The following is an 18,592-nucleotide window of genomic DNA, read 5'->3' as shown; positions in this document are numbered from 1 at the left end:
TGCTGGGTTCTCTCTGGTACTCCAGCTTCCTCCACAGTCCAAAGACATCAAGAGGGACCAGGTTAATCCAGACTCTAAATTGACCGTAGGCGTGGCTGGGAGAGCCAATGGTTGTCTGTCTCTATGTGTTGGCCCTGCCATGGACTGGTGACCTGTCCAGGGGGAAGGCTGCTGGGATAGGCTCCACCCCCACCACCCTCAACAGGAGGAGAGGGGGAAGATGGAGGGATGGAGGGATGATGGATGGATTCCATTTAGTATTGATATGAGCGTCAGTCCAACCAAGACAATGGTGCACTATTAAACAAACTCATACTTCAGTAGTAATAATTTAATACTTTTCAAAAATTAAGAATGAATTTACAGAGGCACATTCTGATGACGACTCTACACAAACCCTCCAAAGTAAAAGCCAAACCAGCAGAAATCATCTTCAACACCAACAATCTTCCATTCAAGGACAAATGCATCCAACCAATCAGGACAAAACAGGAAACAGCCGAAAAACTTTTGCAGCAAATTTCACTTTTTTGATTGTGAAACTAAAGTATTAAAAATATATCATAGATATCTGGACTAATAAAGACAATGTTTGATTCGAGATGTAACAACGTGAACGATGTCTAATCTTGACCTAAAAACATTCATCAGATTCGTGCAGCAGCCACACGACGACCGGTGGAACAGCCGTTTGTTCGATTCAACACTATCATCTGATCAAAAAGAAAAGCTGGCAGCGATGATGGCGCCATCTAAATGTGTCATTTGGTTGGCGATGAAAGAAGCCGTCACAGACGCGGAACCAGACAGTCACGCACAGCTGGGGGTTGTGTTTCGCTACATCGACAGATTGGAACTGAACTGGATCAGACACAAACATGAGCGCCGCTGAAGTCGGGCAGTTTAATTCCATGGCTCACACGGACGGAAGACGCTGCTCCATGCCTTTCCTGCTGCAAATTCATGGCCGGGTTCAGGGGGTCTGGTTTCCCAGGGACGGGGACGATCAGGGTTCAGACCTGGAGACTATTCTCCTCATTCCACTGGACAAGAGTCTGGTGCTGGCTGCTGATTGGACAGTGAGCTGGGAGGTCATGACCCTTTCAGCCCATGTAGGGGTACTTCCACTCTCGGAGGGGGACGTGTGTCTCCTTCACCACCTGCGGCGATGTCCATCTTAGGACGTAGTGCGGACCGCCAGGCTTGTCATTCGTACCTGGGAGAAACAAAAAGGTTGGGTGATCAAATCTAGCAGCAAGTAAGTGACAAGGGTGGGGAGGCGGGGCTGGCCACTCCCTCAGTGACAACTCCTACCTGAAGCTCTGGCGCCACCGAAGGGCTGCTGAGCGACGATGGAGCCGGTGGATTTATCATTGACGTAGTAGTTTCCTGCAGCGTTTCTCAACACGACAGCAGCCTCCTCCAGGACCCGTCTGAGGACAAACGGCAAGATGGCAGCTGATGAGTCATGAGTGACAAAATGTATTCCTCTGCACAGATGTGAACACCTTTCCAATGACAGGGGACATCTGTCCGTCCACTGGGGGGTGCAGCTGAGCAAGTGGCAAGAGGATTTCCAGGAAATTAATGAAAGGTTCAAATCGTTTCAAGGCCACGGATTCTAAAATAGCACAAATATTCCACAAGTCCTTTGGAAACGTGTTCAAATTAGTGGCTTCAACCACCTCCAGGGAGCAGGGGTCATGAGTGTCAGACAATTTCATTCTGGGGTCCTGATATCCAAGACTACCCCACATTCTAGACTCCATTGGTTCACCCCCCATCCCTCCCTCCACCACTGACAGTTTTTTTACTGCCTCTCTGAAGTCATTTCCGGGACGTTCATTTCCAGAAGCGGCTCTAAACCTGCTCCACCGGGAACATGTTGGACCGTCAGGCATGATTGGGTGCACGTTCACATCGTCAATCAGACTTCACAGCTAATTTATCTGCTGGTTTAAACGGCAACTGAAAAGTTACAGAAATGTTCGCCCCCGCCTACTCCACACGAGGCAAGAGGTGGAGTAAGTGACCTTTGACTCTCACTAGCCCAGCAAGCATCTGGCCACGTCTGGCTCCATCTTAGGTTTCCTGACTGTGGCCATCAGCCCTGCACCTCCATACAGACCCACACTCTTTAGGGAAGAATGACAGCATAACGTAAACCCTAAAAATACAGAAAAATGTGATTCTTTGATGCAGAAAAGGAGACAAGGGGCTCAGATGGGAGCCATTTAAATCCTGGTGGTCCCAGTGAAACAGCAGCGGGTCTTACTGGTCCTGAGCGAACACAGCTCCAGTCAGTGCGTACGGCGAGGTGCTATCAATCAGCTGAAGAACCTCCTTGTAGTCGTTCTCTGGATAAACGTAGACAGAGAGAACCGGCCCAAAGATTTCCTGCACAACACAGACGACAGTCACAAGTGACTGACAGATTTTAACAGCAGATGCCCACTGTACTTGTGATGACATCATGAGGCGGGGGGGCACAGTAGCTAGCAGATTAGCATGTTTGATGGGCAGCAGTGAGCGGAGGAGGTTAGGGTCAAACAGAAGCGTCATTAAAGGATTAACAGACATCCGTGTTTTAGGGATTAAATCAGTTCTGAAGGACCCTGTAATCGAGAAGCTCACCTCATTCATGATGGCGTCTTGAGGGTCTTTGGTCTCAATGATGGTCGGCTCAACAAAGTAGCCCTTTCTGTCATCACAGCTGCCCCCGGCGATGATTTCTAGATTGGGCGAAGACTTGGCATGGTCAAGCCACTTCTTTATCCGACTGTATGACTGCAGGAGAAAAGACAGTGGAAATGCTGTCAGCGTCAGTCTGATGGACACCACCATCATCAACCACCTGAGTGACGAGGTGAAAACTACCTTGTCATCAATCACCGCTGAGAAAAAGGTGCTGAAGTCTTCGACAGGCTGAAGAAGAGGAGGAGGAAGAAGAAGGGTTAACAGGCTGATTCCTGAAGCACTGAACTGCGCAGGCGTAGTCCAGGGTGAAACGTGAGCGTCCAACTTGTGGAATCGATTACTTGTGCTGAGATCAGCACCAGACTCTCAGCAACAGGAACGCTGAGCTGCCAGGAGCCACTAGGTTTTTGAAAATGGAGGACAAGAGTGAGCAGAGTGTCCTGAGTGGACATCCAAGGAGCACGCCATGACTTTTCACTCTGATCAGCTGATAGAACAACGTGTATGTCTCTCTTGGACACATCAGGTTCAAGTCACAAATGAAGACTTGAAAGATCTACAGACTCTGTAAAAGAGGCTCCACAAGGCTCTGTGCTTGGACCAGTCCTCTTCACCCTGGACCTGCTTCCTCTAGGTCACATGATCAGGAAACACTCCATTAATGTTCACTGCTATGCAGACGACACTCAGCTGAACTCATCAATGATCCACATGGAACAAACCAGCTGACTGAACTGGAGGCCTGTCACAAACTCCTCCTCTGTGGAACTGGTCCAGGACTCAGACTCCCACTCTACATTTAACAGACTAAAAACTTTCCTTGTTGGTTAAGCTGACAGTTAGGGGGGAACCAGGTTAGCCCTGCCCCCTAGCTCTGCTGCTATAGGCTTAGACTGGTGGAGATCTCCCATGATGCACTGGTCTTCTCCCTCCTCCTGTCCTCCTTCCTGTCTCACAGCTGCAGGTCACTAACTGGACTTCTTCCTCTGAGTCCTGGTGCTTCTCCCCTCCCAGACCCCTGACTGATGCTGCTGGAGGAGGAGGCTGCAGACCTGCAGAGCCTCAGGCTGACACCTCCTACCACTAGTAGTACTACCATTAGTAGTACTAGTATCAGTACTTGTACTTTAATGCTCATCTCCTGCTGGAGTTGCTGCCTCTACTAGTTAGTTAGTTAGTTTACTGTTGCGTGTCACAGGTGACATCACAGACATGTCAACGACTCACGTCTCCCACTCGGACGTCTTTGAGGGTGGCCACGAGTTGCTCTTTGACCTGCAGCCACAGGCCGTCAGGGACATACATCCTGGAGCAGGCTGAGCACTTCTGGCCTCCGTACTCGAATGCGGAGCGAACCGTTCCAGTCACCACACTTGTGACGTCTGCAGACTTGTGGACGAAGTGGAAGTTCTTCCCGCCACACTCTGAAAACATCAAGCGGCATATTAGTGAGAGAGGACATCGGGTCGAGCACCCCCCCCCCCAAGTAGCCCTCCTTCTCACCTCCTGCCAGACGAGGGAAGTTCTTGTAGGTGTCCAGGTTTTGGGCGACTTGTTTCCAGAGATGCTTGAATGTTCTGCAAGGTCACAACACGAAATGTTACCCAGAGTCTCTCAGCGTCCTGGAGGGTCACATGGTTCAAGTGCTTACGGGACGCTGCCTGTGAAGTTGATGCCAGCCAGGTGCTCAGAGGAGGTGATGCTGTCTCCAAACACAGGTCCATCAGCAGGTAAAAACTGGATGATGTTTGGCGGCAGACCGCAGTCCCTCAGGACTCTGTAGACAGCGTAGCTCGCAGACATGGCAGTGTCACTGGGCTTCCACAGAACCACGTTACCCTTCAATGCACCAGACAAACACCTTTGAATGCTCTCCACGCCATTTCAGCAGGATGGTGTCAATGACCCACGACAGCTGCTCATAAGCTAGCAACACAATCACTTGACCTCCTGTTGTCAAAGCAGCTGACAAAACCACAATTATCAAGCATCTCCGCTTTTATTTTGAAGGCGGGAACACTGCACTGGAAGGGGTTTGGTAGGTAACTGATCCAGGATCAGACCTGACAAGACATACGCGCCCATCTCTCTATCGGGAACAACTGCCTGAGCTGAGGAGACTAGAGAGTATAGCATTTATTTTACAAATATTTAAATGTGCATGTACTCCGGAGAGGTGAGAGAACAACACGACACGAACGACTCGCATCCACCTCCTCACATATTTGTGAAAACTGAAAATATTCTACTGTCAGTCAGAAATTTGTTTAATGTTGTGTCACAATCAGCATTAAGGTAGTGTGTTGTTGCTGAGTCAGACGCCGGAGGGCCAGCAGCTGACACCTGAGCAGGTTAAAGGACTGAAAACACAGAGATGAGGCTTCCAATGGACTTGAGCAGCAGGAGTACAACAAAACCAGGAGTAAAAGTACATACTTTTCACTACATGTGCTTCTGCCAGTAGTGATGATTTCATAATACCTCAGTAACGTTACATCAAACAATAAAAGCGATACGAGTGCTTGTCATCCCAGCATGAATACAGACTCAGTATGAAAAAGTCCCAACGCTGGAACAAACGTCTGACGGCGTGCGGGTCCTCCTCCCGCCCGTCTCAGGTTACTCAATCAGTGATTCGTCCAGGAAACAGTCATTAAGTAGTCAGTCAAATGGATTCTCGACTTCATTCTTTCACCATCGTTCATACCCCAGATGATCTTTGCACAAAGAACAAACACCATCACAAATGACGTGCACCAGACACTCACCATGAGGGCGGGGGTGCCAGCCAAGTTTCCACCAATAGCAGTGAAGTTGAAGGGCGCCACAGCTGCTACGAAGCCCTGAGAGGAAAGATTTCAACCTAAAACCTTTAACAATACTGAAACACTTCAAAAGCAGCAGCAGCAACGTCCTGGCGTGTTCCCCACCTCCAGTCCTCGATACAACATGGTGTTAGTGCTCCCGGGGGCGTCGAGCGGCTGCTGATGCTGAAGCTCCACGGCGTGTTTGGCGTTGAATCTAAAGAAGTCGATGAGCTCTGCGGCGGCATCGATCTCCGCCTGCACCACCGTTTTACCCTAAACACAGACAAGACTCGTGATGTTGCTTCTGATGCACACGAACGCCGTTACTAGCTTAGCACGCTCATTGATTTTATTAGTATACTGGGCACTTTAGCGCGTGAGCTAGCATATCGTTGTTAGCTGAGGAGGACAACTGCTGTGTGGACCAGGTGTGTCTCATCTCTACCTGCCCAATCATGGTCTTGGCGAGAATTTCTGCCCTCTTGGCTCCACTAATGACGTCGGCCGCCTTGAAGAGGATCTGGGCTCGGTCCTGAACGGGTTTCAGATCCCACTCTCTCCGTGCCGCCACAGACGCCACGATGGCTTTGTTGATCAGCTCCTGCATGGGTCACATTCAGGGGAAACTGCTGTTCAACACATCCAGACAACGCTGCTGAAACCCAACTGGACCAGAACCAACATGTCTCACTTGGTAAAGTGAGTCAGAATATGGTGTTGACACAATCCTCCGAAACACAGAACCGTCCTCTTGAACTCACCTTGTCAGCGTAGCAGAACTTCGCCACTCTGTGGGAGTGATTGAAGGGCTGAGAAGACAAAGAGAGTCAGTGGGCTCAATGAGGGGAACCTGCTGGTCCTCAAGGGTCTCACTCACAGACAGCTGGTATCTGATGTCTCCAGTCCACACGTGCTCATCTCCAACCACACAGGGGATCTCCTCTGTCACTCCCTTTACGCTCGCCAGCGCCTGAGGCAAACACACATTCCTGCACTCAGTTTCCTCCAGAGCTGAGAGATGACGAAGGTCGAGACTGTGAAGAGCAGCAAACCTCCAGCAGCTCTCTTCTCTCTGCACTTCCATCCGTGAAGCTCAGGATTGGCTCGTTCTTCACCTCCACTGCTGCACGGGGGAGAGTTTTAAACCTGCCAACACAGGACAGGTGTGTTACAACGCTCAGCGCAGGCAGGAGGGGATTTGTGGTCCAGCAGGAAGTGACTGTGTCAGGGATGACGTCTGAAGGAGCTACACCAGAGTCACATGACTTCAAGGTCACCACCACTCAGCTTCAGGCTTCTTGTGTTTCCTTGATGACCTTTAATGACCTCCATGACCTCTGTAGGCTCCTCTAGACTCTTGTTAGCTACCCAGGTTTTTAAGACTCCACCACTCCAACATCCACCAGTCTGGTGTTTACTGGTGGATCTGATGTAGACCTGAACCTCCACCATCCACCGGTCTGGTGTTACTGGTGGATCTGATGTAGACCTGAACCTCCACCATCCACCGGTCTGGTGTTACTGGTGGATCTGATGTAGACCTGAACCTCCAACATCCACCAGTCTGGTGTTTACTGGTGGATCTGATGTAGAACTGAACCTCCACCATCCACCGGTCTGGTGTTACTGGTGGATCTGATGTAGACCTGAACCTCCACCATCCACCAGTCTGGTGTTACTGGTGGATCTGATGTAGACCTGAACCTCCACCATCCACCGGTCTGGTGTTACTGGTGGATCTGATGTAGACCTGAACCTCCACCATCCACCAGTCTGGTGTTTACTGGTGGATCTGATGTAGAACTGAACCTCCAACATCCACCAGTCTGGTGTTACTGGTGGATCTGATGTAGAACTGAACCTCCACCATCCACCGGTCTGGTGTTACTGGTGGATCTGATGTAGACCTGAACCTCCAACATCCACCAGTCTGGTGTTTACTGGTGGATCTGATGTAGACCTGAACCTCCAACATCCACCAGTCTGGTGTTTACTGGTGGATCTGATGTAGACCTGAACCTCCACCATCCACCAGTCTGGTGTTTACTGGTGGATCTGATGTAGAACTGAACCTCCACCATCCACCGGTCTGGTGTTTACTGGTGGATCTGATGTAGACCTGAACCTCCACCATCCACCGGTCTGGTGTTACTGGTGGATCTGATGTAGACCTGAACCTCCACCATCCACCGGTCTGGTGTTACTGGTGGATCTGATGTAGAACTGAACCTCCACCATCCACCGGTCTGGTGTTACTGGTGGATCTGATGTAGACCTGAACCTCCAACATCCACCAGTCTGGTGTTTACTGGTGGATCTGATGTAGACCTGAACCTCCACCATCCACCAGTCTGGTGTTACTGGTGGATCTGATGTAGACCTGAACCTCCACCATCCACCGGTCTGGTGTTACTGGTGGATCTGATGTAGACCTGAACCTCCAACATCCACCAGTCTGGTGTTACTGGTGGATCTGATGTAGAACTGAACCTCCACCATCCACCGGTCTGGTGTTACTGGTGGATCTGATGTAGACCTGAACCTCCAACATCCACCAGTCTGGTGTTTACTGGTGGATCTGATGTAGAACTGAACCTCCAACATCCACCAGTCTGGTGTTTACTGGTGGATCTGATGTAGACCTGAACCTACACCATCCACCAGTCTGGTGTTTACTGGTGGATCTGATGTAGAACTGAACCTCCACCATCCACCGGTCTGGTGTTACTGGTGGATCTGATGTAGACCTGAACCTCCAACATCCACCAGTCTGGTGTTACTGGTGGATCTGATGTAGAACTGAACCTCCAACATCCACCAGTCTGGTGTTTACTGGTGGATCTGATGTAGAACTGAACCTCCAACATCCACCAGTCTGGTGTTTACTGGTGGATCTGATGTAGAACTGAACCTCCACCATCCACCAGTCTGGTGTTTACTGGTGGATCTGATGTAGACCTGAACCTACACCATCCACCAGTCTGGTGTTTACTGGTGGATCTGATGTAGAACTGAACCTCCACCATCCACCGGTCTGGTGTTACTGGTGGATCTGATGTAGACCGGACGTTCCTCTGACAGACCTCAGCAGGTGTCTGTGACCTGCAGTAAACTGGCCGTGACGAGGACGTTGAACTTGTAAACAAACAGCTGACTTGGAGCTGCACCTCAACTTTTCACATTCGCCCCATTTTAACTGGGTCGCTGACAAAGTGGTGGGAGGCGACCTGCTGCTCCTGGTCCAACATCAGCACCACAGAACTGACTGAAAATTTCAAATCCATTAATGCTTCTGCCTCAGCAAACTTGGTTCCTCCCAAATGTTCTGGTCCATATAGATGCTCTCGTTCAGGGGTGGGCAACCCTGTGCCATGGGGGGCCGTGTGTGTGCAGGTTTTCCTTCCAACCCAACCCTTTAACAGGTGATTCCACTGATTAACACACCTTCAGCCACAGTAGAGAGTTAATCAGTGGAATCACCTGTTAAAGGGTTGGGTTGGAAGGAGAACCTGCACACACACGGCCCCCCATGGCACATGGTTCCCTACACCTGGTCTAGTTCATGGGGGTTCTGCAGTACTAAAGACACGTAAACTCCCGACCTCAAGGAGTCAGAACCAGCTGGAAGAGGGCTCCGGGTCTCAGCCAGGGGCTCCTCGCACCGCTGGAGGAACCACCTCACCACTTGTTTGGCCAGTGTTGACCAAGTTAGCGTTCGCTCGGCAGTGAGCGTCGACCCAACAAGTCCCTTACATGTTGGTGCATCTGCAGGTTGTGAAATCGCAGTGTCACATTTTACCACCAAATGCTGAATTCCTCTCAGCGTTTCAACAAATGGTGGTGAAATGTGACTACTTGCAGTCTGGAGTCCTGAACAGAGTCCAGCTGGACTCCAGCAGGTTGAGGGACCCATTCAGGTTCTTCTCGTAGATCATTAACTGCTCTGTCTGAGCTGAAGGTCACTGGCCAGCATGGCGCCACCCTTAGTCAGCTGACTGCCAGATGGGCGGGATCAAGGGAATGGGGGGGGGGGGTCCTAAGATCAGCTGCAGCTTCTCAGGCTGAATGTTTTCCTGCAATAGTTTTGTCTTTGGAGCCTCTAGTGAAACACAAAGTAACATCTAACATCCATGTTCCTGGGCCCGGCACCCCTCCAGGAGCAGCCCTGCAGGTGCAGCTGGGTCCAGCCAGGCGCCGCTGGGTCCAGCCAGGCGCCGCTGGGTCCAGCCAGGCGCCGCTGGGTCCAGCCAGGCGCCGCTGGGTCCAGCCAGGCGGAGGTGGTGCAGCAGCTCCAGCCTCAGGCTCTGATCTGCTGCCGTAGATGCGATCAATCACTTATCAATACTGGACTTTTCCAACAACTTTGTTGAAGCAAGAACTTCTTCATGGGATTCAGACAGATAAACTATCGACCATCAATATGGACATTATCAAAATCATCAATCAATATTATCAATATGGTGGGGGGGGGGGGGGGTCCCAGGAGCAGAGAGTCAAGTCAGCCACACCGGAACCAGGGGGCCCGCGTGTCTGGGTCGAATGTGGGTGGAAGAGCCGACTAACTAGCACGTTACTGACCGACTCGTCGATTCGTGCCGCTGTCAGACACTTCAGAGCAGAGTCGACTACTCCTGACCACTCGACGCTTCCTGTCGTGATTTAAGTAACAGCGCGTTACCGTTAAAGCCGTCGGTCCAAATAGGAGCGCTAGAACTGGGCTGCGGCTCTAGCATGAGCATGAGCATTAGCATTAGCATGAGCATTAGCTGAGCGGCTGCCAGCTGAAGGCTTCGGCGGGGTGAAGGAGTCTGTGACCGCTCATGTGAAGGTACGCACCCCCTCCAGGACCGGAGCACCGCCGACCTCACACGCAGCATGGTTCACCGACTGCTCGGGGGAACGCGGGCGAGCCCCTGGAACACACCGTCGAAATGCCGCCGCACACCTGCCGGAGCCGCTGCAGGTTGGTGAGGGAGCCGCGGTGTGACGGTGTCTGCGCTTGTGGTCGCGTAATTATGGTAAAGGTCACGAAAGATGCATACACGTTCATGTTGCAGCGCTGAACTGAAACCTGAGCGTGACACCGGCAGGCCGGGTGATTGACAGCCCGCACGCGCGGGGAGGCTGTTTATCCTCATCGTGTCTAAATACTTGAACAATTTAAAACTGGTTCGTTCTTATATTCTGATATCTGTTGCCTTTTACTGGTTTTAAAGGCGTCATCCCAGTAACGTGAGGACTTTATTGCCAGGTGTTTGTAACTGTCCTCATAATTTCTATTATTCATTTCTGATTATTGTTTATTGAAAAAGACTTACAACATATTCACAATAACCCTGTCCAGATGTTTGGTCGAAACTATTGTCAGATTTTGTCCTTGTCACCCTACATATCAGTCAACACATTACTGCAGGGACTAAATAAACTTGGCTCAGCTTTTTATAAACACATTATATGATATTTGTTTTGTATGTCAAGTCAGTTTTATTTGTATTGCCCCCAAATCACAACACAATATATCTCACCACATGCAACAAGAGCAGGTCTCGAATCTCACTCTTTGATTGATTTTAGTTCTGCTTTCTGCAGGTTTACACGTAACAGGATGTTCAACGCACCAACGTTTCCTTTAAATTAAATGCTTTTCTACGTCCTGTTGCCTGTTGAATAAGCAGTGCATGTCAGCTGTGTCTGGAGACGGATAAAAACGGCTATCTATCTTTCAGGACCTTGAGGCTGGGAAGCGGAACATCAGTCAACCGGCGTCTCCCACGACTCCTACAGGCGTCCGGAGGAGGAACTCCCCTTATTTGGGAAATGGAACATTCCAGAGGTGGGGCTGCAGCTGACCACTCAAAGATCAGGAGGAGTTGCAAAAAATTACATGCAGTTTCGATTACCGACTTGCTGAGCACATTGCATGATGGGTAGAATTTTGAGAGTCTGGCTACCTGAGCTTCACAAATGTCCAGGCCAGGTGTGTATCCATCAATCATCCATCAATCATCCATCCATCAATCATCCATCCATCAATCATCCATCAATCATCCATCCATCAATCATCCATCCATCAATCATCCATCAATCATCCATCCATCAATCATCCATCCATCAATCATCCATCAATCATCCATCAATCATCCACCCACCAATCATCCACCCATCAATCATCCATCAATCAATCATCCATCAATCAAGCATCAATCATCCATCCATCAATCATCCATCAATCAATCATCCATCAATAGTCCACCCATCAATCATCCATCCATCAATCATCCATCAATCAATCATCCATCAATCATCCAACCATCAGTCATCCATCAGTCATCCATCCATCAATCATCCATCATTCATCCACCCATCAATCATCCATCAATCAATCAATCAATCATCCATCAATCAAGCATCAATCATCCATCCATAGTCCACCCATCAATCATCCATCAATCATCCATCAATCATCCATCAATCAATCATCCATCAATCATCCAACCATCAGTCATCCATCAATCATCCATCCATCAATCATCCATCCATCAATCAATCATCCATCCATCATCCATCCATCAATCATTCATCCATCCATCAATCATCCATCAACCATCAATCATCCATCCATCCATCAATCATCCATCAGTCATCCATCCATCCATCAATCATCCATCAATCATCCATCCATCATCCATCCATCCATCAATCATCCATCCATCAATCAACAATCATCCATCCATCAACCATCAATCATCCATCAATCATCCATAAATCAACAATCATCCATCCATCAACCATCAATCATCCATCCATCCATCAATCATCCTTCAATCAACAATCATCCATCCATCAACCATCAATCATCCATCCATCCATCAATCAACAATCATCCATCCATCAATCAACAATCATCCATCCATCAACCATCAATCATTCATCCATCAACCATCAATCATCCATCCATCAACCATCAATCATCCATCCATCCATCAATCATCCATCCATCCATCAATCATCCATCCATCCATCAATCAACAATCATCCATCCATCAACCATCAATCATTCATCCATCAATCAACCATTAATAATCCATCAATCATCCATCCATCCATCAATCAACAATCATCCATCTATCATCCATCAATCATCCATCCATCAACCATTAATAATCCATCAATCATCCATACATCCATCAATCAACAATCATCCATCCATCATCCATCAATCATCCATCCATCCATCATCCATCCATCCATCCATCATCCATCAATCATCCATCCATCCATCATCCATCCCTCCATGTTCCCCCTCTTCTCCTGTTGAGGGTGGTGGGGGTGGAGCCTATCCCAGCAGCCTTCCCCCTGGACAGGTCACCAGTCCATGGCAGGGCCAACACATAGAGACAGACAACCATTGGCTCTCCCAGCCACGCCTACGGTCAATTTAGAGTCTGGATTAACCTGGTCCCTCTTGATGTCTTTGGACTGTGGAGGAAGCTGGAGTACCAGAGAGAACCCAGCAGGAACAGGGAGAACATGGAGACTCACCCAGATTCAGGTGATTGGGAGGATGTTCTAAACAAATATTTTGTTGTCTGCTAGGACACTGGTTCTCAAATGTGGGTACGTGTACCCCTGGGGGTACGTGGAGGTACTCCAGGGGTACGCAAAGCTTTACAAAAATATATTATTTTTTTTTAAATGCAGTAATCCTAATAATAATGAAGTCTTGAGAAACAATTATATTATAAAAAGTTTGATAAAATACAAGTGTATGTTCATACACTGAATTCTATGTTCAGTATTCAATTTTAATACCCTTAAAAAAATGGCCTCTCCCCAAACCAAGTTAGTTTGACCCATTGATCCAGCATCACTCGTCAATAACCTGCCGTGTCCATGACGACGCGCTGTAACAATGGAGATGTGGCTAAAGCGCAGCAGCGATGCTACCGAAAATACAGAGAAACAAGTGAAAACATGGTGAAACCAGAACCGATGAAGTACCGAAAGTAGGCACCCAAGGCACTGTGTTTTTATTTTTGTGGGGAGAAATTAGCCAAGGCTAGCAGATGATTGCTGTTAGTTGGTTAACTTCAATAAATCAGACACTGATGGCACAGCACTGGACCTCTTTAGTTTCTACCAAAAATGCTTTGTACTTGACTAAAAATATTCCAAATGGGTACATCGCTGAAAAAAGTTTGAGAACCACTGTGCTAGGAGACCAAATGACCACAAGAGGGCGACATGAACTTGTCAACAAAACTCCAAACCAGACACAATACAAAAAGGAACCTGCCTAGAAAATAAAGAATTCTATGAATAAGATTCAAACCAACACCAGTCGGTGCAGCCTCCCAGACGTAGGCCCATTCAAACCGAATCCCACTTGACCCAGTGACCCTGAAGACGGTCACGCCCACACAGAGTTCAAATCCTGCAGCTTCCCACCAGGGACTGGAACTGACCCGGAATCATCTGGTTCTGGTATGGCGTTGACCTTTACCTGCTACTGTCCTGCTGGCTGGTTAGTAGACGCAGGTGGAAGCAGCAGTCAGATGGTTTTCCTAGATTTCTGACACCCACAAGCATCTGTCCCAGGTTATCTTTGGTCTGATGACCGTGATGGCGGCCATCTTTGAACTTCTCACAGTGAATGTTTGACCACCATTCTGGACCCAGGACAAGTGACATCGCCAGGTTGTCCTTGTTCGTCTGAGATGGTACAGAATGACACCTCGTAAAATCGTCTGAAATCTTCCTCAGAGCCACAACCTTCACTCACGCTGTCAGATGGGAGCGTCCGTCCAGCCCTCAGGGCTTCAGCCCAGTGACTCCCAAGTCCAGACTGAAAAGATTTTCAGACAAGATTTTTTTTCTTTAATTTGCTAAAGCTTCATTGTTTTGCGTCCTACAATAAAACAACCTGCCCGCCTTCATACGGACCAAATTCTGATGATGACTGTTGTGGTTTGGATGAGACACCCCCAGTTCAGGAGAGACTCACCCCCCTGGGAGTGTGGGAGTCAGAGCTGGGCAACTGTGCCTCCCTAACTGCATGCTGAGGTGTTGCCATGGCAGCGCAACAGCTGCTCACCAACATTCCCAAGTCCACTCAATCACTTCATCGGATAGAAACTCATATACAGAACAAAAAACTTATATATTTTAATTCTATATTTATATATATAGATCCTTCTGTCAATACCTTTTTCTGTTCTCTACTCTCTATTATGCTATCTCTTGCTAATCCGGGACCAGAGTTAAATTTTCGTACCACCAACATGGAAATGTGAGTGGTACGACAATAAAGATCCTTGAAAAAAACTCCTTCAGACCCTCGGATGTTCCAAATCTTTCATACATTTTCAGATTAGTTCAACTTTTCAGTCTCATTCCTTCTAATTAAACTCTTTGAGTCTTTTTCAAATCTGTATACTTTTCCCAAGTTTGTGTTCTCATTCTGAACTTCATTCAGACTATATTCCAACATACCATTCCAAAAATTTCACACATTATTCAAATTATTCAAAGGTGAAATGCAAGTATCTGTATAAGAACTGTCAACACAGACATACCAAGAACTCAGATACACATTTAAAAGAAGTCACGGGTCGGTATCCATAAATGTTAAGTAAACGTTTCGAGTTTGGAATCGCGATAATCGCTCAGACAGGTTTTCAGGAGCCTGGTCGGTTTCGCCTTCGCGATGGACGCATCAGGTGTTTTGTACCAACTGGAAACCCGTAGCGTGAGAGGCGTTGACAAGAAGACTGTTATGGTAGAAATCAGCCTGTATAAGACGTATTAATGTGCACCTCCGTCTGAGGAACAGCAGCACTGAGGCATCGCAGCTGGAGGAGAGACTCGCCCAAACACACGGGACAGGTGGGCTGTTCGTATCAGCGCGTGCTGTCCGTGTAGCAGCTAGCTAGCTGGCCAAAACAGTAGCCGTTAGCCGTTACCCTGCTAGCTAGGAGAGCGAGCTGGGAGACGCTGCCGAAGAGATTTGCTGATTGCAACGAGGCTGCTGAGGTGCCCGACCTTGACCCGGTAGCGAGTTCAACTGGAGGGTTTTATCACGCCACGTTTCCCGTTTATAGAGAACAGGTGAGCTAACGGTAGCTAGGCGTGATATAGTGTTTGCTAGCATGCAGCTGTCGGCTCCTCAGCTCTAGTTATTGTAATTTCATTCAAAATTTGTGCCCCACATGAATGACGAAATTATTCCTACACGTAGAAGTCCTACAATCGTAGTGACGTCACATCTCATACAAGAGCATTTCATCTTGCCGTTACAAGTTGGAAATAAAAGTACTTGTATATCTGTAGTCTGACTGGGATGAGGTGCGTTTGTAGTCCAACAGGAAAGGAACGTGTCAGGGATGGGGTGTGTTTGTAGTCCAACAGGAAGGGAACGTGTCAGGGATGAGGTGTGTTTGTAGTCCAACAGGAAGTGACGGTGTCAGGGATGAGGTGTGTTTGTAGTCCAACAGGAAGGGAACGTGTCAGGGATGAGGTGTGTTTGTAGTCCAACAGGAAGGGAACGTGTCAGGGATGAGGCGTGTTTGTAGTCCAACAGGAAGTGACGTGTCAGGGATGAACTGTGTTTGTAGTCCAACAGGAAGTGACGGTGTCAGGGATGAGGTGTGTTTGTAGTCCAACAGGAAGTGGTCGTGTCAGGGATGAGGCGTGTTTGTAGTCCAACAGGAAGGGAATGTGTCAGGGATGAGGTGTGTTTGCAGTCCAACAGGAAGTGACGGTGTCAGGGATGAGGTGTGTTTGTAGTCCAACAGGAAGTGACATGTCAGGGATGAGGTGTGTTTGTAGTCCAACAGGAAGTGACGGTGTCAGGGATGAGGCGTGTTTATAGTCCAACAGGAAGTGGTCGTGTCAGGGATGAGGCGTGTTTGTAGTCCAACAGGAAGTGACGGTGTCAGGGAGGAGGCGTGTTTGTAGTCCAACAGGAAGTGACGTGTCAGGGATGAGGCGTGTTTGTAGTCCAACAGGAAGTGACGTGTCAGGGATGAGGCGTGTTTGTAGTCCAACAGGAAGTGACGTGTCAGGGATGAGGCGTGTTTATAGTCCAACAGGAAGTGGTCATGTCAGGGATGAGGTGTGTTTGTAGTCCAACAGGAAGTGACGGTGTCAGGGATCAGGTGTGTTTGTAGTCCAACAGGAAGTGATGGTGTCAGGGATGAGGTGTGTTTGTAGTCCAACAGGAAGTGATGGTGTCAGGGATGAGGCGTGTTTGTAGTCCAACAGGAAGTGATGGTGTCAGGGATGAGGCGTGTTTGTAGTCCAACAGGAAGTGACGTGTCAGGGATGAGGCGTGTTTGTAGTCCAACAGGAAGTGGTCGTGTCAGGGATGAGGTGTGTTTGTAGTCCAACAGGAAGTGACGGTGTCAGGGATGAGGTGTGTTTGTAGTCCAACAGGAAGTGATGGTGTCAGGGATGAGGTGTGTTTGTAGTCCAACAGGAAGTGAAGGTGTCAGGGATGAGGTGTGTTTGTAGTCCAACAGGAAGTGATGGTGTCAGGGATGAGGTGTGTTTGTAGTCCAACAGGAAGTGATGGTGTCAGGGATGAGGCGTGTTTGTAGTCCGACAGGAAGTGACGTGTCAGGGATGAGGTGTGTTTGTAGTTCAACAGGAAGTGATTGTGTCAGGGATGAGGTGTGTTTGTAGTTCAACAGGAAGTGACGGTGTCAGGAATGAGGTGTGTTTGTAGTCCAACAGGAAGTGACAGTGTCAGGGATGAAGTTGTTTTTTTAAAAAATTAATTTGTATTAAGGACATTCCATGCACTCATCAAATAACATACACAACAGAATAAATAAAACAACCAAAAACACAGACCAGGGATGAGGTGTGTTTGTAGTCCAACAGGAAATGGTCATCTCCTAGTTCCTCCACCAACAGGAAGTGGTCATCTCCTGGCTCCTCCCCCAGTAGCCAATAGGATTGCTCCATGTGATTGTGGTGATTGAACCAGTAAATCAGCTCTGGTGAACAAAAGTTGATGATCTTCCAGGTTCAGTTCATCAAGATCATCTTCACTAATGAACCCTCTGATGATGCTGGATGCTACGGTTAGAAGTGCTAAGCTAACGGTAGCCTATGAAGGAGCTACACCAGGGTCACTTGACTTCAAGGTCACCACCACTCAGCTTCAGGCTTCCTGTGTTTCCCTGATGACCTTCAATGACCTTGATAAACAAATGTTATTAAAAATAGAGGTGGGACTAGCGGTTTGTTGAACAAGCAAAATGTAACTGAGCCTGTAAGCTGATGCTTGGAGCAGGGAACCGAGTCAGAGAGGAGGACCAACCACTTCAGGCCTGACCCCTGACTGTGAGCTCATTTGTCCTCAGATGGGAAACTCTGAGTTTCCAGTGTCAGAGCTGCTGATTTTAGTGACGTTCGTCAGTGCGGTGCCATGTGACCATGATTGTTTTAGGGCTCCATGTGTTTGTGTACGCAGGTCGTCTGGGTCAGCTGACTCCAGCTAAGAAGCATGAGCTCTAAAGGCGGCGGCACCGCCTTGACTCGCCGCAACTACCGGCTGGCGTCAGACACGGACAAACCCAGAGCTACAGGTCTGTTTGTTGGGATTTGGTAAAACAAGTACATCTGCTGTCTAAGGATATTTCAAAAATTCATCGAAACAGTACTGAATGACATTTAAAGCTCCAGTATGTATCTAAATATCTACTACTACTACCACATGTACTACCACCACTCTTACTACTACTAGTACTAGAACTCTGTGCTTGTTGGCATTGATCTTTGTCCCTTTGTTTCTCAGGAATAGTGAACGAGAAGCTGCTGAGTGACTACCTGCACCATGTGTTTCCGTCCACCAAGCCAGGACCTGCGCTAGCGTCCCTCAGGTATGACTCAGCAAGTATTCTTTGATGTGCTGCAGCTCCGTCCACAAGCTGCGCAGCACGTCACCTCGAGTAGAAGCAGAAGCATTGAATATAACCGTCTGTGACACGCCGTACTGCTCCTAGTGCTCAGAGTCCCACCAGCACGAGGCCTCAGCACAGAACATAGGTACATAATATAGGTGTTTAATAGACGTTCATATT

The 18,592-nt window shown here is 48.5% G+C and overlaps 2 protein-coding genes across 3 annotated transcripts in view; one reads left to right on the top strand and one right to left on the bottom strand.

Annotated features, from left to right (window-relative positions):
- Positions 1-310: 310 nt before the first annotated feature.
- aldh4a1 (aldehyde dehydrogenase 4 family, member A1) lies at positions 311-14,217 on the bottom strand. 2 transcript variants are annotated; one of them, XM_086200455.1, is made up of 15 exons: positions 14,008-14,217; positions 6,557-6,650; positions 6,382-6,474; positions 6,266-6,313; positions 5,950-6,105; positions 5,628-5,777; positions 5,466-5,540; positions 4,349-4,536; positions 4,201-4,274; positions 3,925-4,121; positions 2,878-2,925; positions 2,635-2,787; positions 2,276-2,397; positions 1,315-1,433; positions 311-1,216 (listed from the first exon to the last, which is right to left on the bottom strand). In XM_086200455.1, exons 1-15 carry the CDS (start codon positions 14,193-14,195, stop codon positions 1,104-1,106), a joined length of 1,818 nt encoding a protein of 605 aa, XP_086056581.1. In that variant the 5' UTR covers positions 14,196-14,217; the 3' UTR covers positions 311-1,103. The 2 variants fall into 2 exon arrangements, with proteins under 2 accessions (XP_086056581.1, XP_086056582.1); XM_086200456.1 differs by lacking the exon at positions 14,008-14,217 and adding an exon at positions 10,341-10,516.
- A 943-nt stretch (positions 14,218-15,160) lies between these two features.
- The window catches only part of rnf123 (ring finger protein 123), a 91,732-nt gene continuing 88,300 nt past the window's right edge, over positions 15,161-18,592 (top strand). Inside the window, exons 1-3 of the mRNA XM_086200457.1 lie at positions 15,161-15,389; positions 17,983-18,097; positions 18,307-18,391. Of these exons, the coding sequence (XP_086056583.1) occupies positions 18,016-18,097; positions 18,307-18,391 (167 nt within the window). The 5' untranslated portion in view covers positions 15,161-15,389; positions 17,983-18,015. The remainder of the gene's footprint in view (positions 15,390-17,982; positions 18,098-18,306; positions 18,392-18,592) is intronic.

This window comes from Aulostomus chinensis, chromosome 3 (genome assembly GCF_037954235.1).
Source record: "Aulostomus chinensis isolate RoL2024-O1b breed Wild chromosome 3, RoL_Achi_v1.0, whole genome shotgun sequence".
Lineage (NCBI taxonomy): Eukaryota > Metazoa > Chordata > Actinopteri > Syngnathiformes > Aulostomidae > Aulostomus > Aulostomus chinensis.
Note: the sequence above shows the minus strand (reverse complement) of the source record. Positions and strands in the feature narration are given on the sequence as shown.

Coding starts and splice junctions, on each gene's coding strand:
- aldh4a1 (XM_086200455.1), bottom strand. CDS start 14,195: ATGTCACTTGTCCTGGGTCCAGAATGGTGGTCAAACATTCACTGTGAG. Junction 6,475..6,556: donor AGAGAAGAGAGCTGCTGGAG/GTTTGCTGCTCT, acceptor TGTTTGCCTCAG/GCGCTGGCGAGCGTAAAGGG. Junction 5,541..5,627: donor TGTTGTATCGAGGACTGGAG/GTGGGGAACACG, acceptor CTTTCCTCTCAG/GGCTTCGTAGCAGCTGTGGC.